Source organism: Meriones unguiculatus, chromosome 16, assembly GCF_030254825.1.
Source record: "Meriones unguiculatus strain TT.TT164.6M chromosome 16, Bangor_MerUng_6.1, whole genome shotgun sequence".
In the NCBI taxonomy this organism is placed as follows: Eukaryota; Metazoa; Chordata; class Mammalia; order Rodentia; family Muridae; genus Meriones; species Meriones unguiculatus.
The window spans coordinates 1,011,573-1,033,530 of NC_083363.1; the positions used below are offsets into that span (position 1 = coordinate 1,011,573).

Here is a 21,958-nt window from a genome sequence, read left to right on the forward strand (position 1 = left end):
CAGACAGTACAAGGGCCCTTTTCACAGGAGACTGGGCTGAGGAGATGAACTTCAGTCTCCTGAGCTCCTGCCTCCTTTGAGGCACCTCCCTGGAGTTTCTCTCCATCTTTCCCATCTCTCAGCATCTAACCCCAGATTGTAGGATCCACAAGGAGGAGGGATCCACAGGGTCTCAGCTCAGTTCTAGTCCTGTTGGATCTGTGTTCTGCCTGACGCTCCCTCTCCTTCCCTGACTCTGGGAATCTAGGTGCTGTAGCATTCATTTAAAACCTTACTGTATTTGGGGTATTTAAGCCTCTCCCTTCTTTCCACCAACCCCCCAACCCTAGGTAGGAGAGAGAAGGTTAGTGGGGAGAGGGGTCTCCATGGAGCCGGATGGACCGTTAGCACATGACCAAGAGAATTCCCCCTGAGGACAGACAGCCACAGCAGAAACAGCTGTGGCAGGACTAATTGGCAAGTCACATTGGGCACATGGCTTGGAAATGGCAAAGTGGCACAGACAGTTAATATCTGCCCAGCTCTGGTGCTTCAAAGCTTATTAAATAAAATCTAAGAGGTCTCTCTCTTTTATAGACAGAGGATAGACAGGAGAGACACCCCTGTCCCCTTCAAATTTATTTATGCACAATGTGGAAATTCTGCTAAGAGAACTTTAACACACTGAAGCAAGCAGCTGAGGAAGACACTAGAGAATGGGAAGACCTGCCATGCTCACTCACAGACTGAGAGGATTAACATTAGGAATGTCGGGGCCACGGAAAGCAATCTGCAGATCTAAAGCAACCAATCATAATTTCAGTGCTGCTTTTCACGGATGCAAGGGAAAAATTAAAATCCAAATGCAGCAGAAAGACCCTAGACAGTAGAGCAATCCTGAGCACTGGGGTTGTGCTGGAGCATGGGGGCGCACAGCTTTAGTCCTAGCACTGAGGACACAGAGGCAGGTGGATCTCTATGAGTCTGAGGTCATTCTGGTCTACACAGTGAGTTCCAGGCCAGCCAAGGACTACTCAGTGAGACCCTTTCTCAGAACAGCAACAACAACCAAACAACAAGAACATTGCTGGAATGTTGTATTTGGTGGTTAGTATTTACTATTGATACATCTTTTAGTAAAGCTGCCATTAATCCTAAACAGCTGTATAACCAAACACCACAGAGAGACTAGGATTTATTTAGTTAACCTAGAACACAATGCTGGGCAATAGTTACTCCATCCTAAACCTCCAAGCCCGCATAGTTTCACGGCATTCAGATTCACCCATTACACTGTAAGACTCCTGGGAGTCCTACATTACCAGAGAAGACCTTTGAGTGAGTCATGGAGACTGGGATCAATGCAAACAGCAAGAGGTTTATTGAAACCAACATGTTGGGGTCTCCTGCACCATAAGGAGAGGCAACCCGGAGAAACAAAAGCTTTGGGTTTTTATAGGCAACTTTACAAATAGCAACAGGGCAGTTTTTCATTGGTGGACATTTTGGGGTCTGGCTATGTGCTTGAGACATTCCAGTAGGGGCCCTGGCCAGAGTGTTCAGGGTCAAGCCGCCTGCTTTGCAGTTTCTCCAAGGACTGCCTGGCCCCACCTGTGTCCTTGGGGGCTTTTCCAGCAACTGTCCATGAGATTTGAGTCCCGGGGGAGGGGAGCGGAGAGAAGAGGGTGTACTCTGCACTTGGCAGTTAGTGGAAAGTTCCCAGTTTTCCACTTTTCTTGCTTGTTCTCAAGCTAGAGCCCTTCCTTCCCCCTTCCCATGATCATTTGAAGACCCAATCTTGGGTCTGACAGATATGACCCCTGGAGTCCTACAGATTTACTTTTCCACAATGGGATCTGAGTACCATTACTGTATTGTAAACCTAGGAGAACTGTTAAATCAGGATTTAACTCATCCTCTGGAATATTTTTTCTCTAGGATCTCTTTAGGCTTTTAGTCCAGTTGCTGCAATACTAGTTTTTATTCCAGCTAAGCAAATCTCCAAGATAATAGCTAATGTCAGGGAGCTCCTTTTTGCTTAACATTTCAGCCTGTCAGGTAGGATTTTGGGATGTAGATCTCATCTTCTGAAACTGCTCCAGTGTTGATGGTAGGAACGTTGGCATCGGAGGTTAGGAAGGCTGAAATGCCAGTCAAAGGCTGGGCAATGGGGTAGTCCTCAGAAGCATCTGGTGAGTTGAGCTGATTGAAGATACAGGGAGCAATCATGCCAGCTTCTAGCAAGTCCAGATTTCATCTTGCAGTCCATAGCTGATCCCAGAATAGAGTTAACTAGGTGAAAATCTGCTGAGACAAATTCAGACTAGAGACAGAAGTTAAAATATGTCTGGTAATTGGGGAAAATGAGGAATCCCAAGACCAAGGGAAAAAAACTTATCAGGGATCTGTTTGAACTATGACAGATCCAGGTCTTGTGACTTTTTGGATTTTTGGAACTAATATGAATTTTTAGTACATAAAAGGAAATTTTTATTTAAAAAACTCAGAAAAGTGACATATGAGCAAATCTAATATAAACAATATTCTATGAGTAACAGGTAAAACTATATCCAAAGGAATGAGCATCAGTTTTTCTTAGCTGTTTGTTTTGTAACCTTTATAAACAACTTAAGTGTGTCCATGGTTTGAAACTCTAACATTTTAACTGTGGGCCCTGTTGTTGGTAATCAGCCATGAAAGGAGCTCGGCCATTTTTATTTGTACATTCGGCATCTAATTTTAGCCTCCATGTCATATTGGAAACTTAGACAGAAATACATTACTGGCTTTATTGCTTGGATGTTTGGACTTTCCTTAACAAAGCAACTAGGAAGAATAGGTTCAAGATATTCCTGTGTCAAAGTCTACCTCAGAAATGGCAGATATTAAGAAAACCACCGTGAAGGCTATGGCTTTTGGGTCAGACATATATATTAAACAGATGTTTTTACCATAATAGGAAGTACCTTTAAGTCTATTTTCAGAAGACAACCAAAAGGGCAATAAAAATCTCAAGCGTGTGACCGGATAATAAGTAGTCAGTATTTCATCCATGTATCAGAACTCGATTGAGGTCAAAATCCTGAACTTCTGAAATCTTATAACCACATAAACATAACAATAGTAGAGAGGGGGGAGAAATCTGAAATATCTTTTACTTTTATTATGTCTTAAATTATGTTTATATGATTATAACTTGTATTCATATATCTTAAAAAATCAATTTAAATCCTCCAATCTTTCTAGCATTTATAATTCTGAAACATTTTTCAAGATTGTCAAATAACATGTTCTAGATCCTTTTAATTTAAATTTTTATATTATCAGATCTTATATAAATTTTATATTTTTTTATCCACCTATTTACCTTAAGACACAGGCAACTAACATGAAGCCTATGAGTAAGGCAAACCTGTTTGCCTTTCTAAATAAAAAATCTCATTAACTAGCTAATGAAATGACCAATGAGCTAACAGTGGATCTAACGGTCTGCTCCCTAACTGCAAAGTTACCGTAAGCTTAGCCTAGACGTCAAAGTGATCAGAGACCTGAGAAGGATAAAATATAAACTAAATCCATGTACCAATCAAAATGTCAGAGATGACTAGTTAGTCCATCACCTAGGCAGTGTCCCTGGCTCCTGTGGTCTCATTGCATCCTGAGCAGAGGTGGTCCAGCCATCAGGCACAGAAGATGAGAGACTGCTTCTGTGGAAAGAGGAACATGAGAGATTGACCTCACCTCGACTCAGACAATGTGAAACAATGACTCTCCAGGTGTCCACAGTTTTGTCCAGTGTAGGCTGGGCCCTGGCAGTGGGCCAGTTGGGTCAGTCTTGCCCAGTGGTTAGCATACCACAATCCAGAGTTGCCGTCATCTGTTGTTGGTACAAATGTTCTCGTAGAGCTTGGGCAGCTACTGCCAGGATTTGGGGACTCTGTCATAATAAGCTTACAAATGTTAAAATGCCATGTTCAGGGGCTGGAGGGACAGCTCAGTGGTTAAGAGCACTGGCTGCCCTTCCTGAAGACCCAGGTTCAATTCTCAGCACCCGCATGGCAGCTCACAACTGTCTCTAACTGCTGGATCCATTCAACTTTCTCACAGATGTGTGTGTGTGTGTGTGTGTGTGTGTTTGTATGCCAAACAAATTTTTTAAAAAATGCCATGTTCATCAGATCTCTGACAAGCTTGAGGGCCACCATATCTGAGTTACACCTTGTCTATCTTTATCCTCTGCTCTAAACTGCATCCTATAAAACAGGCTGCTATAATCTCGAATTCTGGCATATTCCTTAGATGCATGGTTTAGAAACAAATTTCAAGTAGATCTATATAGGCAAACTTAATAGTTATCTATCCTAGGCTTAACCAAAAAAAAAAACAAAAAACAAAAAACAAAAAACAAAAAAACATAGAGGCTAGGTAAAGCTCAATCTTGTACTCAACTGCAGTCCTTAGTGTGACTTTAAATCTGCTTTTTCTGAACTACAATCAAAGGAAAACTTTCAGTCAGACACAATCAATTAATGAAGGGGCTAGCAAATCTTATTAATCCTACCATATTGCATAAAGACTTAACAACAAAAAGATTAATGGAGAAAAGTTTCATTTAGCACTAATCAGAGAACTAAACTTAGCTTATAGCCCTCAAAAGATGGACTATTCTGGCCATACCAAATCTATAGACCAGAAAGAAACAGTAATGAATCATTTATGTAGGCGCTGGCAGCCAGGCATGTATTTTATGTAATGGTTAACGATGATCTGAATATAACCCTGCATAACCCTGGGCTAACATGGAGCTGCAGTTCTTTTACTCCTTTAAAGAGCATAAGCAAACACTTTGCATTGAAGAATCACCAGCCTTTTAAATGAAGAACAACATATTTTACAGTTTTTTAAAAATCAGATATGCCCTCTGGCTTTCCATACATACACTGACCCGTAACATTCTATATACCCTCAGGTTCCTAGCTTCGTTCTTCTGGTCTAACCAGACATTTTTCTTTTAGACAAACTCTCCTTTGCTTTGCTAGTCCAGTCTTTGCCTTCTCTCTTGCTTTTCAGACAACATAACAACTTCCCTTCAAGTCCTTCTTGTGGTTTCTTTCCGTGGTCTGGAATATGCTACCTCATTCACAGGTCTTTACCGTCCTGACACGGTACATTGTAAGAACCGCAGTTTTCTTAACTGGCCCAACAGCATGGCTTGGTTTATTTGGCAAATAAATTAACAAAATAAATACCAAGGTTTTTTACTTCCCCCAAAGGGTTGAGAAATTGTTCTAAGTTCTTTGTTAGACTGCCCAAGGGTTATTACTTTAACATGCCCGATAAATTCCAAAAATGTTTTATAGCCTTAAACATTTAAATATTTTCCAAAACCTGTTTTTGCACTATTAGAACAAAGCATCCTCTTTAGGAATGCAATCATAAAGCATATTTATAATTTTAAAAGTCTAAACTAGACTTTAAAATTTACCAATGCAAACAATCCAATATGCAAGACCAATACCAATTTAAAATGAGACTTGTCTTCTCAGTCTAACAGGAAATGAAATCTGCGGAAAGGGCCAGGCGGCCCCGGGGAAGCCTCGTGTCCGCAACCCCCAGACCCTCCGTCTTCTCCACACGCGTCCCGAACCCCGCGCGCTGCTCTCCTCCCGGTCCGCGCACCCGCCAGGGGTCCCGGGAGGAGGTCGGGGTCTCACCGCGCGCCGCCCCCAGGCTCACACTCGCTGCGGTATTTCTCCACCAACGTGACCTGGCCCGGCCTCAGGGAGCCCCGGTTCATCATTGTCGGCTACGTGGACGACACGGAGTTCGTGCGCTTTGACAGCGACGCGGAGACGCCGAGGATGGAGCCGCGCGCGCCGTGGATGGATCGGGAGGGGCCGGAGTACTGGGAGAGGGAGACGCGGGGAGCCAAGAGCAACGAGCAGATTTACCGAGTGAACCTGAGGACCGCGCTCGGCTACTACAACCAGAGCGAGGGCGGTGACGTTGGTCACATTCATTGGCCTGGAGCTTTACCAGAACTGCCCAGCTCCTCAACAGGAAGGAGACCGCAGGGGTTTGCGTGGCTTGGTCAGGAGTTCGGTGGTGCTGAGCTGGACCGTCACACGCAGCAGTGATTGGGCGGCTGCGACGTGGGGCCCGAGGCGCGCCTGCCCCGCTGGGACCCGCAGTTCGCCTGTGACCGCGAGGAATTCCTCAACCTGAGTCAGAACCTGCGTTCTGGACAGCGACAAGCAGCGGGGCAGCTCAGCTCTGCAGGCAAATCAGGAGCCCACCCGAGGGGCAGCTGCCAGCGCTGCTGAAGAAACAGGGAAGGAGAGGCTGCTGCGCTCAGGTGCCCGGGAGCCAAACCCTGCCGAAGCTGCTGGCCCGGGGTTGGGGAACTGGGGTGCAGCGTGGGGACAGAGGACCTGGGGCATGGCTCCGGGTTGAGCACTGCTGGCTTAGATCCTTGACAGTTAACTCACTCCTCCCAGAGCCCTGAAGGGCCTCAGTCCCCCTGTGCTCCAGCCCTTCTCTTTCTGACAGCTAAGAAATTCCCTTTCTCCCACAGGAGACCAAGATTTTAGTAACTGAGCAACTACTTCTTTACTTGAGCAATGGCCCTGGACACTTAGGGAGCTTTTTCACTCAGGCCTCCTTCTGTGCCTACTCTTCAAGATCTCTGGAGTGTGACTCCAGCTTTTCTGAGTGTCCTGCCCTCGCCCAGCTCAGAGTCAGGCTGCAGAGACCTGAAGCCTCCATATTGTCACCCTCACAGCCTAGGGCATCCCAAAGAACAGGTCATCCCAGGCCTGTGCTCTGGCTGGGGTCTAGGTTATGGACACCCCAATCCCACCTCAGGTCTCCTATCCATTCCCAGGAAGATCACAGGAACACTGCTGAGTCGCCAGAAGAAAGCAAGACCCATCATCCTTCCAACTCTTCCCCAGTTCCCCCAAAGGCACATGTGACCCATCACCCCAGACCTTAAGATGACATCAACCTGAGGTGCTGGGCCCTGTGCTTCTACCCTGCTGACATCTCCCTGACCTGGCAGTTGGATGGGGAGGACCTGACATGGAGCTGGTGGAGACCAGGCCTTCAGGGGATGGAACCTTCCAGAAGTGGGCAGCTGTGGTGGTGCCTCCTGGGAAGGAGCAGCATTACACGTGCCATGTGCAGCATGAGGGTCTGCCTGAGCCCCTCACCCTGAGATGGGGTAAGGAGGCTGTGGGTGCAGAGCTGGGGTCAGGAGAGCTGGAGCCTTGTGCAGACCCTGAGCAGGTCAGGGCTGAGAGTCGACTGGTCCTCACGGTCCCTTCCTTTTCCAGAGCTTTGTCAAACCTTCCCGAGCTAACTGGTGCCCTGGGCTCTGTTGTTCTCATCCTCGTGGGAGCTGTGGCCTTCTGTTTCTGTCTGAAAAGGCAGGTAGGAAGAGTGTGCTCCGGCTTCCTTGTCCCCCTGAGGGTTCCGAGCCCCGGGCAGAGGTGCCCTGCTAGGGGCTGGGATCCACCACACAGCTCTGTGCCTACCTAGCCTGAAGCCTTTCTGTGTAACCTTGTAAAGCGAAGGGGACTGAAGGGCAGATCCTGCTTGGGGATGGTCTGGTCTCGTGCCCAGATGCCACAGGCAAAAGTCTCCCCGAGCACAAGGCTCCAGGGAGATACTACATCTCCTCAGTTCTGGAAACTTCCTTAGGCTCAGGACCAAGGGAACCTCCAGCCAGTGCGTCTCAACCTTGGGTCACGACCCCTTTGGGGTGGGTTAACAGATGTCCTGAAGATCAGATACTTATGGTCCATGAAAGTTCAAAATCACAGTTCTGAAGAACTTTATGGTTGGGGGTCACCACAACATGAGGGTCGCAGCATTAGGGAGGTTGAGAACCGCTGGTCTAGGTCCTCATGACTGCCTGCTCCTGAGCCACCCACACCGGGCTTTCTTTCCTCAGGTCACAGGGAGGAGCAGCACCCAGGAAGCATGTAAGTGTGGTGAGAGACGGTCTCTGAGAGTCTTGGAGCCCGTGGGAGCTCACGTGCACACACACCCCCTCGGCCTCCAGAACTTCTGAAGTCTGACCTGGTCCTGTTTCCTTCCTTCCCAGGCAGAGCCAGTCACCAGGACTCCGGTTGTTGGGGATGCTGAGGTGAGAGCTGGGGTAGGACATGGGACACGGGACGGGGCTGTACAGTCTCGGATGTGGCCGTTTGCAGTGACGAGTGAGCGATTCGCAACATCACCACTGTGCATGGATGGCCCTGAACTTGCTCTGACTCTTGTAGGAGATGGTGACTCCGTTTTGAAGACTGAGCAGGACAAGGCTCCTCTAGGACACTCCTTTGCAGCTCCAGGATTGACTGCTCAACCCCCAAAATGTATCTGTTTGTCCTCCACCGTTGGGCTGGTGTTGTCTCCCTGCGGCCCTCAGATATCTTTGTTTAGTCTCCTCGCTCGGGGACATGGACACACCCACCCACACAGGCACGAACCCATGCGCACACACACACAAATTGTGGCAAGCCGTGGCTATTAGGCTATTAATTTGCCGCGCCTAAAAGATGGCGCCTGCCGGATGTACTGACTGCTGATAAACAAGTCCATGTTTGGTCAAGGCGAGCGTGGCACTGGCCCATTGGCTGCCTGCTGCAGGTCTGATGAGTGAGCGTGGTTGGCTGTGATTGGCTGATGTGGTTGCCTATATAATTGGGAAGTGCCCGGGGTATGGGGGGGAGAAGAAGCTTGCAAAGGCCTGAATAAACTGCTTGAGGAAGAGCTGGTGGTTGCGTCTTCCTTGCTGGTCGAGGCGGTCGCGACAACAAATGAATACACCCCTACCCCGGGTGGAATCTCCTAGAACATGCTTCTGCAGAATGGAACCCTCCGTCTTGTGTCCCCTCAGAGGGCTACTCTTTGTTGTCAACTTGACCGGATTTAGAATCCCCTAGGAGACGGCCCTTTGGTGTCTGTGGGGTGCTTCCAGCCAGGTTTACCAAGAAGGGAAGGTTAAGACAGGTGGCTCCACTCCTCGGCTGGAGTCTCAGGAGAAAGCAGCCCTCGGGTCGCCGCCCTTTCCTGACCACGACACCAGCGGGCCATCCCTCGCCACCACGCCCACAGAGACAGGTCCCCCCTTTCTGTCTCGAAGGTCTGACCGCCTGTCTCTTCCCTAAGTGGGTTCTCATGAGGTGTTTTGTCACAGAGTCCAGGGACACAGCGTTAGAGACGAGGCACCATCCTCCCTCCACAGAACTGAGTGCGACCCCTAATCTTTGAGGGACACCAACCAAGCTTTGGTGAAGAAAAGAACTGTGGGCTCCTACAGCCGGGCTTCAATAAACATTTTCTATTTTTGTATTTCATGTGTATAGATCTTTTTTATTGTGTATGTACATGTGGCTTCATGTGTATAGATCTTTTTGATTGTGTATGTACATGTGGTTTCATGTGTATAGATCTTTTTGATTGTGTATGTACATGTGGCTTCATGTGTATAGATCTCCTTTTTGATTGTGTATGTACATGTGGCTTCATGTGTATAGATCTTTTTGATTGTGTATGTACATGTGGCTTCATGTGTATAGATCTTTTTGATTGTGTATGTACATGTGGCTTCATGTGTATAGATCTTTTTTATTGTGTATGTACACGTGGCAGCCACAGCACATGTGGGGGAGCCGGAGGACACCTTGCTGGAGTCCCTTCCCTTCTCCCACCATGTAGGAGAGAGGAGAGGAGAGGGAGAGGAGAGGGAGAGGAGAGGGAGAGGAGAAGGAGTGCGGGGTGCGGGGGTGGGCTCTGGCCATCAGACTTGGAGGCAAGTGCCTTTCCCAAGAAGAGGATCTTCTGCTGGTCAGATCTCTTGTTTGTTACTCTGAAAGACTCGTTTCTACTGGACAGACTTGCAAGTGGGAGCTCTCAGTAAAGACAGCCCACGTCTCTCGGCAGTCTGTTCCTGGCCATTTTTTTTCCTTCAGCTTCTTTCATCCTCTTGGCCCAGAGCTCAGGAAGCTCTGCAGCCTCATCCTCCTTCCCTGTGTTGTTGCTCCAGAACAGTGTTTGCGTAGCAGGAGGCACAGAGTAACAAGATGCTGGCTCCTGGGTGCTTTGGTCCTGGGCTTCTTACCTTCTTTGTTTGCTTTCTGACAACATATTGTCCTATAGCATCAGCTTCCTTAGAAAGACAGAAGAGTTTTCAGATTCTGCTAGCTCTTTGGGGCCCCACCACTGTGGCACAGTGGCATTAATCCAGGAATCTCCTTCTCCCCTCTGCTTACAGTCACCAAGTAGAGAGCACCCAGGCTGGCATCGTCCACCCAGTTGTCCTTGGTCTATGACAAGAAAGTCCCTCACACAGCAGCAGGAGCACTTTGCCGAGGACGCAGACATCTTGCCTTGAGGGAAAGCCTTGGTTGTAGTTCCCAGCCCTGATTCGGACCATGCAGCCCTTCTGCTACTCAGCAGAGCATCACCGGCTGCTTCTGTGACCATTCCCTTTTCATGCCAAGTACACAGCTTGTGCTCATCATCCGCCTCCGTGAGCTTCTGGCAGCTGGCGAATGCGAAGGGGATACTCAGCTTCATCTTGATGCAGGCAGCCACACAGGAGGGGCCTGAAAAGGAGCCAGTAAAAGCATTGTAATGTAGACTTTAAGCAGGAGGATCAAGAGAGGTGCCAAGAAAAAAGAAAGATAAATGCTAAGGAAGAAAGAGAAGCAGGGTGGTGGAGGCTCACACCTTTAATGCTGACACTCAGGAGGCAGAAGCAGGAGGATCTCTGAGTTTGAAGCCAGCCTGGTCTACTGAGTGAGTTCCTGGACTGTACACTACATGGTCACTTGGTGCCTGTGGAGGTCGGGAGAGGGCATCAGATCCCCTGAAACTGGAGTTACAGTTGTGAGCTGCCATCTTCATGTGGAGTCAAACACAGGTCCTCTGTAAGAGCAGCCAGTGCTCTTAACCACGGAGCCACCTCTCCACCCCCAAATTCCAGCATTTTTTAAAGCAATAGAAAATCAGGTCTTGACAGATTACAGATAAATGCCTAAGTGGAAACTCTATAAATCATCATGTACAATGTTACATGGTAAGTTGTAAGTCTTACAAATCTTCCTCCTGAATCTCTTTGCTGCCTTAACTCTTGGAGTGTTGTATTTTAGATCCCATCTTGGGTTATTTTCAAGCTGTAACTGTTGCATTTGTTTATAAGACCCATTATTACAGCTCAGCACCACATCTCTGCTTTGATCTCTGTACAAGAAAACCCTACACTGACATACTGATTAAGGCCAGAAAAGAAGCTTCCACAAAGTCCTCGAGAAGTCTGACCCTGAGAACACATCGTTACCTGTGAAGGCAGCTGACTCCGGATTGGTCCCCTGAGCACATGGCTGTGTCCGAGATCCATCAGTCCAATTAAGAATCGGCTGGAAACCTCAGCTACGGTGGGGAGAGCAGCTGAGGTAACTCTGTGTCTGTCTTGCACTGTGGCCGCTAGACGATGAGATTTGTTACAAGATGATGGGTTGCTCAGCCCAGGAGCAAGTCCATTCACGACTTAAAATATGTCTTGTCTATAAAATTAATGCTTGTTGATGGATGTTGGTGGCCCACGCCTTTGATCCCAGCACTCCAAAAGCAGAGGCAGGTGAGTTCAAGGCCAGCCTGGTCTACGAAGCAAGTTCCAGGACAGCCAGGGCTACAAAGAGAGACCCTGCTCTAAAAAACAATAGTAAATGAAATGAATGTTTCTTAATAAAGTAAAGCAGAATAACAGCAGTTCATGCCACAGTCGTGAACTGTAAACAGAGAACCAGCACGTGCCAGCACACCAGCCCAGCAGGACGCGGCAACTGTTCCTCAGTGTGGCCACCAGATGGCACCAGATTTGCTCCTGGCTGACAGGGCTTCAAGGTGCTGATAGGTTACACAAACTTCCAAACAGATCACCCTGTCCTTGGCAGTCCCTTCTGGGGCGCTCTAGGCCTCAACCACTTTGTGTGGGTTCTCTCTCCACTTCCTGATCTCTGCAGATTGTAATTCTCGCAATCACGTCTGAGAAGGCAACAAACAGGCGCCCTAAAAGCAGCCTTCCGGTTCACCTCCACCACCCAGGCTTTCTCAGGAGGAGAGCAAGCAGGGAGCAAAGCTGCCAGCCATTCCAGAGCTTTGCCCGCCGCCGCTCAGGTGGGTCCAGGTAGAGTCTGGGTGTCTGCCGTGTACTGCGCCGGAACCCTGTGGCCCCCGGTGGATGATGCCGACCAAACAAGTGATGAGCTGTGTTTACCTGCTAAGTGCTCCTACCGTGCCCGTGCAGACTCCCCAATATGGAGCATAAGCGAGTCTTCATAGTCCAGAAGATAACATTCCTCCTATCTTCCTCATCCTCGCTGTCCCCGGGGCCTCACTTCCTGCCTTCCTCCCTCTCTTTAAGGGCCTTAGACCCCTCATAAACTTACCACCGCTAAGGGTTTGTTGTTTTCAGCTTTCTCGGGGCCCTGTTGCTCAGCGGGTATCTGGTCACGTGTTCCCTGGCTCCCCTGACTGAGGCACCTCCCTCAGAGCTCTAAGTCAGGTCCCTGCTTCCCCTGTCAGCTCTGAGTCCTGAGCACCGATGCCCTCAGCAGTGCAGCCGGGGCTCCGGCAGTCCCTGGGGCCCTTGCTGGGTCAAGCTTCTGCTCAGCTCCCACGAACACAGTCCAGTCCGGACCACAGAGCTGGGTGTCAGTGCTGACTTCCCCAGCCCGACCCCATCGGTCACCCGCCCTCTGCAGTTCCGCAGGGTGGAGTATTCTCAGCGGTGACACCCAAGAGGCGTGGAAGGCAAGTCCACAGAAAGCACTCACGCCCCACTCAAAGCACCACCGCTGTCGGAGGGAAACAGCTGGTTTGAAACGCCGTATTTACATAAAGAATTAATGGCAGAGATAGGCTGTGGTGAACCCCAGGGGTACAGCACTTGCCCATCATTTGTGAGGTCATGGGTTTATTCCCAGCTAGAAAAAGAAGCATAAATGACATACAAGCCTCCTTGGATATGGGCCTGTATATTTAGCAAACACCTTCCCAACACTGAGCAAGACCTTATCACGGCAAAGCTATTTTAAGGTGTATTTTTGTTTTATGTGTGTAACGGCTTTGCCTGCACTTATGTGCGTGCATTGTGTGTGCACAGTGCCTGTGGACGCTAAAAGAGGGCGTCAGAATGCAGCCGGTCCTGATGAGACCTGACAGACTGGGATCAGAGGGAGGGGAGGAGGACCTCCCTATCAGTGGACTGGGGGAGGGGCAGGGTGAAGAAGAGGGAGGGAGGGTGGGATTGGGAGGAGACAAGGGAGAGGCTACAGTTGGAATACAAAGTGAATAAACTGTAATTGACATTTTTTTTAAGGAGGGTGTCAGATACCTTGAAACTGAAGTGATGGTGTGGGCCTCCAGTGGGCGCTGGGAACCAACCCCAGGGCCTCTGACAGAGCAGCAAATGCTCTGAGCTCCTGAGCCCCTGCCAGCCCAGCAGCATTTGCTCATAGGTGAACAATCCTTTCTGAAAAGTTAACCTTTCTTGGAAACACTGGAGTATTTTTGAAACCTATCACCATGTTCTCCCTCCCCCACCCCCACCCCGGCGCAGGGGGCGGCGCTGGAGAGATGGTTAATGGGTAAAGTGCTTCCTCTGTCTGCCTGGCTTAAAGTGCTGCTCTTCCAAGTTCCCTCAGCAACACCCCTCTGAGCTCTGCCTGCAGCATCCTAGGACCTTCCTAGTCCAAAGTTCCAAATTCTTCCACGTTCTCCTTCAGCGAGTCTTGAGGCCTGAGACCTCAAGGACAGGCATGTCGCCGCACGGAGCCCACTCCCGGGGTCAGTTTCTTCATTTGTTGGTTTTCTCCTTGATGTTGCAACAAGAAGCAGCTAAGGGAGGAAAGGTTTTGGCCAGGCCTGGAGACGGGCCAGCGGGGAGGGAAGCAGGGTGACCGGCAGGGGGCGCTGCTGGCACACTGCGCCCCTTCAGGAAGCTCCCGGAGGTGACGGCCTTGCCCAGCTCACTCTCCTGCTCCTCTGACTTCCCTATGACCACTGCGCTGGGGCTGTCTCAGGTATTGATGAGAGCCTTCCCCCCTCAGCTAGCCTAACCCGGACGCGCCCTCACGGACTGCAGATGTGTCCTGGGCCCTTCTCCCCGACTCTCCCCCACTCCTTCTCTAGGCCTAGACCGCAGGGTTTTCTCCTTCCACCCAGGAGGATCACCGATTTGAGACCATCACGGGCCACATTGCAGGGGCCATCTAAGTATTAATTAATTAATCATTAGTTAATTAGATGCACTAAACCTCCTAAGTGATCCGTCCCTACAGCCCATATACCTAATGGCAAGCTAGCCTCCCTCGTGTTTGCTCTCAAATGGGATCTCTCTCCCTGTTTGTCTGTTTGTTTATTCAGTACAGGAGCGTTTCACCCACACGCAGCCCCAGCCCCGGTGAGCTTTCTGGTTTGTTTTGTTGTCAGTTCACTTCTGTCATTTCTTTTCATGTTTCTTTTTTACTGAAAACACGTTTTTTATAGGATGTATTCTAAACATGGCTTCCCCTCCCTCAGCTCCGACCAGAAGCTCCCGACCTCTCCACTCACACCAACTTCTCCTTTCCCCTCTTTTTTTTCAGGTTTTTTTTTTCCTAACCTTTTTTTAACAACAAAATAAAATATAATGAAATTAAAAAAATAAAAAACCATCGCATCAAAGTTGGACAAGGCAAACCAACAGAAGAAAAAGAGCCTTGTGAGAAGGCACAATGGCCAAAGACCTGCCTGTTCACACTCAGGAGTCTCAGAAATGCTAAAGGGAAAGCTGTAAGCCCAGGACAGCGCACACCCCCGCGCCCCATGCCCTCGCTTTGCTAGCTGATGTGGAGGGACTGGTTCTCCTGCTGTCCTCCGTCGTCCCCTTCTGCTGCCTCTTCTGTGTGGTTCCCAGAGCTCGGGGGAAGGGTTTGATGGAGACATTTTATCCGGAGCTGTGTGCTCTGATCCCTCTTCTCTCTCCTCTCTGCAGAAGGAAGCTTCTCTGATGTCAGAACAAGGAACTCATTTAGCGGAATAGCGTTAGGGACCATTTTCTTCAGTTATTTTGACTGGTAGTGTAAGCTTTACCTTAGGTCTCTGGACTAACTGGTCTCTGATTCTTGGTCATCTTAGAGTGCCGGGCATGGGTACCACCCCCTGGAGTGAGCCTTCAGTCAGACATGGACCGGCTCCTCCCAAGGCTTCCTGTCACTTGGCGCTGGCATGTTTTTCAGGCAGGACAGATAGTAGGTGTTGTGTCTGGGTGGGTGTTTCCTGGTGTTTTGGTAGCTGGCAGAGTACCTTCCCACAGGGAAGGTTATAAAGGTCTACTTGGATTAGCAAAAGCTGATCTAAGATGTATGTCTAACTACTTATTATGTCTTTGCTACCTGTTCAAGACCAAGGTGATCAATGAAGATAAGTAACAACAGGTGTTAATTAATAAAGAATTTATTTTTTCTAAAATTTCATTCAATGTGTATTGGTGTTTTGTCTACATTCATGTCATGTGAGGCTGTCAGATCCCCTGGAACTATGGTTACAGACAGTTGTGAGCTGCCATGTGGGTACTGGGAATTGAACCCAGGTCCTCAGGAAGAGCAGCCACTGCTTTTAACCTCTGGGATGTCTTTCCAGCCCAGGTATGTTTGAGGAATAAGGTTTATAAATTTCTAAGGTCTCTGCCAGTACAATGTGGGACTCTAGACAAGGTCAAAGTCTGACATTTCCAGGTGGCCTCTGAGCTCAGTCTATACCTTTCTCAGTGACTCCCTTTCTCTGTAGGGTGCCCTCTCTACCTGAACCCTAAAACCTTAAGCAGGGTCACATAGCCCTCAGGGGAGATTACAGGCCCTTTCTTTCCTGAGAAGAAACCAGCTCAGTAAGCACCTGGGGATTCCTGGAAATACCCACCCTGTGCTAAGGAGATCTAAGCTTTAAGCAAATGACCTTCAACTTACCTGGAGAGTTTTCCAGCTAAAGGATAACTAAGTCCTGTGTTCTTCTTGCGATAGGACCATGCTACTCCATGTAAATGAGGTGCTGAACCAGTACATGTAAATCAAGTATCCCTAGCACCTCCAGCCCAGGGAATCAAAAGCATTCACCCTCCAAACCCCTCCCATTGCCCATTATACATCCCTGATTTCACAGGAAATAAAGGTGCTTCGTGACACCATCAGCTTTCCATGATGGCTGCCTGAGATTTGTCATTAACTATGGTGAAAAGAGGGCTTCCCTCCTCCCTGGAGATTTGCTGCTGGACTCCAGGCCAGCCACAGCTGCCTCGGTCAAGCCTGCCTGACCCAATTGAGCTCAGTGTTGACTTCAGGTGAAACATCCACACCTGGACCTGCCTTCTGGGCCTCAGGGCCTGAGCCTGCCAGCTGAGCAGCAATGAGCTTTCTCCAACACTCCTGCTGTTAATACAGCTTAATACAGCGACATAGTCAAAGAGCTGTAACACTTCAGTATCATCTGAAACCGACCATCTCCTTTAACAGAGCTGAGCTTAATACGTGGTGGGAAACCCACTTCCTCCTCCCCCAGTGAGACCAGGAGCCCTGCCCAGCCCGCAGTCCTCTCCCTCAAGCACTCCAGTCTCTCCTGACAGAAACAGAACCTTGATCTCGGGGTCCCTTGTTCCTCACCTGAGAGCTGACAGCTGCACCCCAGACAAGACAGTAATATTTGTCTAGCTTCTTTGTCTTTGCCCAGCTTCTTAAGCTTTAGTTGTTTGGATAAACTGAGTCATAAAAAAACTATGATATTCTATAATGGCACACTGTAAAAAATACCAGTCTTTTTTAACTTTTTCTTTTGAGACAGGGTTCCTCTGTGTAGCCTTGGCTGTCCTGGACTCACTGCCTAGACCAGGCTGGCCTTGAGCTCCCAGTGATCTGCCTGCCTCTGCCTCCCAGAGGGCTGGAACTACAGGTGTGTGCCACCACATCCAGCTCAAGATACCAGTTTCCTAAAGACTAAAGTTTACTGCCTTGATGGTTTCTTTTGATGCTAAGGGATCTTTAACTCTTATTTTTAAGGCTCAACTTAACTATATAAAGCCCTAATCTTATGAAAGCTACTGACTTATTGTAAACTTGAAGACAAGTAAAACATGCTGGTTAATAGTCACCATATAAATGTGTGCAGAGCTCTCCCTGCTGTCACGCTAAGTCCTGATGTAATTAATTACAGAAATCAGCTTTATTTAGCCTACTGTATATGTTCTCAAAGTGAAGCCTAAAACAAGTCACTAGAAACAGGCAAAGCTTGTTTAGTTTAAATACTCTTACCAGATAAAGGTCCTCAAAATCTTTCCCTTACCCTTGCCCGTCGCCAGGACCCTGTCCAAACTGTGGACAAGCAGGACACTGGGGAGTTGACTGCCCTGTTTTTCTGAGACTGAGCAGGCCAGTCCCCCAAGTCCTAGCCTACAGGAAAGTCTGTTGGGCCCTCTGAGCCTGGCAGCGAAGACTGATGCTGCCCTGGACCCTCTGCTCCCAAGGACATCGAGATTACCACAGAGGAACCTGGGAGATTGTCCGGGTAGTTGCTGAGTCTCCGTCATTTTTAGCAGATTCTGGAGCTGCTTGGTCTGCAGATGGACAGAGCCTGGTCTCTGTGGGGTCTGTGAGGGGCTCGCAGGCCAGCGCCCCTGCTTAAGGACAGCTTCTCTCCATATACAAATGGAGCCAACTGCTTGTCCCCAACTGCTTATTGTTGCCACTGTATGCCCGGAAGTGGCTTTTCTTCTAGAAGACTCCAGGGTCGACTTCTGAAGAGAAGAGGCAGAGGAAGGGTGGAGAATGATGATGAGTTTGGCCTGTGTTTCTGTCCTGGTGTCCAGACAGCTTCTGGGGGAGAACGCGGAGTCACCATGACACCCAGCGCTCTGTCCCGCACACAGGGTTCTGGGCTGGGGAAGCCCAGGGTAGGGACTCCCCATGTCCCAGTTTCACTTCTGCTCCTAACCTGTGTCAGGTCTTTCCGTCCAGACACTGATGACGCGCAGGCGCTCCTCTCCCCCATTGGGTGGCGACATCCTGGGGAGCCAATCAGCGTCGCCGCAGTCACCGGTCAAGAAATCCAGGAAGTCCGCGGGGCTCAGAAGTCCGGGATCAGGATGGGGGCGATGGCGCCGCGCACGCTGCTCCTGCTGCTGGCGGCCGCCCTGGCCCCGACGGCCCAGACCCGCGCGGGTGAGTGCGGGGTCGGAGGGAAACGGGCTCTGCGGGGAGGGCGGGGCGGCCCCGGGGAAGCCGCGTGTCCGTGACCCCCGGACCCTCCGCCGTCCCCACGCGCGTCCCGAGCCCCGCGCCGCTCCCCTCCCGGCCCGCGCACCCGCCCGGGGTCCCGGGAGGAGGTCGGGGTCTCACCGCGCGCCGCCCCCAGGCTCACACTCGCTGCGGTATTTCTACACCGCCGTGTCCCGGCCCGGCCTCGGGGAGCCCCGGTTCATCGCCGTCGGCTACGTGGACGACACGGAGTTCGTGCGCTTCGACAGCGACGCGGAGACGCCGAGAGCCGAGCCGCGCGCGGCGTGGGTGGAGCGGGAGGGGCCGGAGTACTGGGAGAGGGAGACGCGGGTCGCCAGGGACACCGGGAGGAACTTCAGAGTGAACCTGAGGACCCTGCTCGGCTACTACAACAGCAGTGAGGACGGTGAGAGACCCCGGGCCGGGTCCTCGTGACCCACTGGGCGGAAGTCTCCCGCGAACACCTGCCCGGGGCCGCCGGGCACCGGCCGAGGGTTCGGTTACGCTTTGGTTTCTGAGCGCGCCGGGGTGGCCGCCAGGGGCCGCTGACCGCGCCTTCCCCGGCAGAGCCGCACACGCTGCAGTGGATGTACGGCTGCGAGGCGGGGCCCGACGGCCGCCTGCTGCGCGGGTACTGCCAGGAGGCCTACGACGGCCGCGATTACATCGCCCTGAACGAGGACCTGCGCTCCTGGACGGCGCTCGACCCGGCCGCACAGATCTCCAAGCGCAAATCGGAGGACGTCGGGGAGGCCCACCATCAAAGGGCCTACCTGCAGGGGCCCTGCGTGGAGTGGCTCCACAGATACCTGCAGTTGGGAAAGGAGACCCTGCTGCGCTCAGGTGCCCGGGAGACCCCTCCTCAGCTTTCCTCAGGGGTAGGGGACGGCCTGAGGGTACCACAGAGAGAGCGCTGTCCAGCAGGCGCTGCGCTGAAGAGGAAGGCGAGAGATCGCGCTGCCTCTCCCCTGAAGGGTCCTTTAACATCCTTTGGCAAACAGCAATGGGCCTGAACCCGCGGGGAGCACCTCAGGCCTCCTTCTGTGCCTACTCTTCAGTATCTCTGGAGTGTGACTCCAGCTTTTCTGAGTGTCCTGCCCTCGCCCAGCTCAGAGTCAGGCTGCAGAGACCTGAAGCCTCCCTATTGTCACCCTCACAGCCTAGGGCATCCCAAAAAAAACCAGGTCATTCCAGGTGTAAGTGTTCTAGCTAGGGTCTAGGTTATGGACACCCCAAATCCCACTCCAGGTCTCCTGTCCACTCCCAGGAAGGTCACAGGAACCCTGCTGAGTCTCCAGAAGAAAGCAAGACCCATCATCTTTCCAACTCTCCCCCAGATCCCCCAAAGGCACATGTGAGCCACCACCCCAGACCTCAAGGTGACATCACCCTGAGGTGCTGGGCCCTGGGCTTCTACCCTGCTGACATCTCCCTGACCTGGCAGTTGGATGGGGAGGACCTGACCCAGGACATGGAGCTGGTGGAGACCAGGCCTTCAGGGGATGGAACCTTCCAGAAGTGGGCAGCTGTGGTGGTGCCTCCTGGGAAGGAGCAGCATTACACGTGCCATGTGCAGCATGAGGGTCTGCCTGAGCCCCTCACCCTGAGATGGGGTAAGGAGGCTGTGGGTGCAGAGGAGACCTGGAGCCTTATGCAGACCCTGAGCAGGTCAGGGCTGAGAGCTGGGGTCATGACCCTCACCTTCCCTTCCTGCCCTTTTCTTCCCAGAGCCTCCTCAGCCCACTGTCCCCATCATGGCAGTCATTGCTGTTCTGGTTGTCCTTGGAGCTGTGGTCATCAGTGGAGCTGTGGTGGCTGTTGTGAGGAAGAGGAGGAGAAACACAGGTAGGAGAGGGCAGGGTCTGGGTTTTCTCTCAGTCCCTTTCAGTGTTATGCCCAAGTCTCTCAGACCCCAAAGCCCACCAAGGAGTCGACTCTGATGCAAACGCAGTAGGGTCTTTATTTCAAGCTTGAGCTCGGGCCCACACTGACTCCAACACAGCGGTTCAAGCCTAGAGCCCCAAACATTTTTGTGGGTTATCTCCAGGCTATGTCTTGGTTAGGGGATTTTATGGTCTTGTTCCTGGAATTGGTGACCTGTGGCATATTTCCTGGTACTGATGACTTTTCTTTTTTTGGGGGGGGGAGTCTGGCCTGTTCCTCTCATTAGAAGTGTGCTCTGCTCACTAATGGAAACACATCCACACCCTCATTGCTACTGTCTCTAACTGGGTCTGCTGTCAGTTCTGGAAACTTCCTAGGGCTGGGATCTTCCCTGGTCTCTCATGGCCTTTCTTCTCACAGGTGGAAAAGGAGGGGGCTATGTTCATGTTGTGGGTAAGTAGTGTGGGCAGGCTTGTCCCTGAGCCCTTGGGATGGAGCTGAAGCTGGTGGGGAGCTCAGCCATAATTCCTTCTCCTGCCACATCCTCTCAGTCTCCTAAATGGCTTGTTATTTCTTCTACCACAGGCAGTCACAGTTCCGAGGGCTCTGACTTCTCTCAGAAGGCTTGAAAAGTTGACACCCTCGGGGCCTGGGATTGGGGTTGAGGCAAAGGAGACAGGGCTGGGTCCCAGGGCTTCTCAGAGTTTAGACATTTGAGTCACAGTGGGCCTGTGAGATCTTTGTACTGACTGTTCATGACCCTCGTTCCACAGCTTCAGACAGCTGCCTTGTGGAACACAGCCCCGTCCAGAACCTACCTTTCTATCCCCAGCACACGCAGGTCTTGGAGGAAGGTCCAAGATCCTGGACATCTGTTGACATCCCTTCTTGTGGACACGTGCAGTCCCTGTGCATTCCAGTGCTGCTTTCTCTACCCCACTATCTGGTTTCAAACCGGACATTGCAGTGTGATGTTTATTGTAAGCATCACCTGTCTCAAGCTTGTGTAAACACGCCAGCATTTATTCTCTGTATTTTCAGTAAAACAACCAGCTAATGCTGAGCAATGGAGAGAATAGGATGGTCTGGTGAGGGGAGGAAAGAGATGAGTATGTGTGTGTGTGTGTGGTGGGGGGAGATCCGAGCGAGGAGGAATCATTAGGAAAGATGAACTGGACCTAAGAACCGGAGGAAGCTATCCTGGCTTGGAGGTCTAGGATGGAGTAATTATTGTCCAGCATTGTGCTCTAGGCTAATTAAATAAATCCTAGTCGTTGTGTGGTGATTTGGGTATACAGCTGGTTAAGGAATAACCTGCTTTACCAAAATATAAATCAACATTAAATATTAGTAATCTTTCACCAAAGTCCAACTGTGTTTTCAAACACTGATTTCAGTGCCTTAAGACCTGGTTACCGCCCTGCCATGGGCATTGTTATTAATGTTGAGCTCTCTCCGGTCCCCTGTGCTGAGAGGGATGTTCCCTAATTATCCCTGATTGGCTGATTCAACGGCCTGCACCGGGGAAGGGCAGAAATGAGGCGGGCATGGGTAAGGGGCGAGGGCTGTGGGGACAGGGATCTTGGGAAGGAGAGACACGTGCCAGAAGAAAAAGGAGCAGAGCCGCCATGGGTGAGGTGGCGAGGGGCACATGGCCAGATAGGTGTGGGTGGAGGAAGGCGGCCCAGAGGAAGAACACTGGCAAGTGTGACATTATGGATGAGAAGCAGCCTGGAGAGAAATTATTAGAGCAGATGGCGTGGGATGGGGGTTTGAGATGT

At 50.6% G+C, this 21,958-nt stretch overlaps 2 protein-coding genes and 2 long non-coding RNA genes across 4 annotated transcripts; 3 read left to right on the forward strand and 1 right to left on the reverse strand.

The window, feature by feature from the left end:
- The first annotated feature begins 375 nt into the window (after nucleotides 1-375).
- Nucleotides 376-7,054, forward strand: LOC110557149 (H-2 class I histocompatibility antigen, D-D alpha chain-like). Its single transcript, XM_060369979.1, has 2 exons — nucleotides 376-382; nucleotides 5,554-7,054. Exons 1-2 carry the CDS (start codon nucleotides 376-378, stop codon nucleotides 6,114-6,116), a joined length of 570 nt encoding a protein of 189 aa, XP_060225962.1. The 3' UTR covers nucleotides 6,117-7,054.
- A 284-nt stretch (nucleotides 7,055-7,338) lies between these two features.
- LOC132648282 (uncharacterized) lies at nucleotides 7,339-9,301 on the forward strand. Its single transcript, XR_009586649.1, has 4 exons — nucleotides 7,339-7,410; nucleotides 7,934-7,964; nucleotides 8,087-8,128; nucleotides 8,265-9,301. It is a non-coding gene; the product is annotated as an uncharacterized LOC132648282 (long non-coding RNA).
- Nucleotides 9,302-17,217: 7,916 nt separating this feature from the next.
- LOC132648281 (uncharacterized) lies at nucleotides 17,218-18,151 on the reverse strand. The gene is made up of 2 exons (XR_009586648.1): nucleotides 18,010-18,151; nucleotides 17,218-17,812 (listed from the first exon to the last, which is right to left on the reverse strand). It is a non-coding gene; the product is annotated as an uncharacterized LOC132648281 (long non-coding RNA).
- On the forward strand, nucleotides 18,084-21,543 carry LOC110557144 (H-2 class I histocompatibility antigen, D-37 alpha chain-like). Its single transcript, XM_021651330.2, has 7 exons — nucleotides 18,084-18,236; nucleotides 18,430-18,699; nucleotides 18,861-19,136; nucleotides 19,631-19,906; nucleotides 20,022-20,138; nucleotides 20,598-20,630; nucleotides 20,763-21,543. Exons 1-7 carry the CDS (start codon nucleotides 18,161-18,163, stop codon nucleotides 20,804-20,806), a joined length of 1,092 nt encoding a protein of 363 aa, XP_021507005.1. The 5' UTR covers nucleotides 18,084-18,160; the 3' UTR covers nucleotides 20,807-21,543.
- Nucleotides 21,544-21,958: the final 415 nt, after the last annotated feature.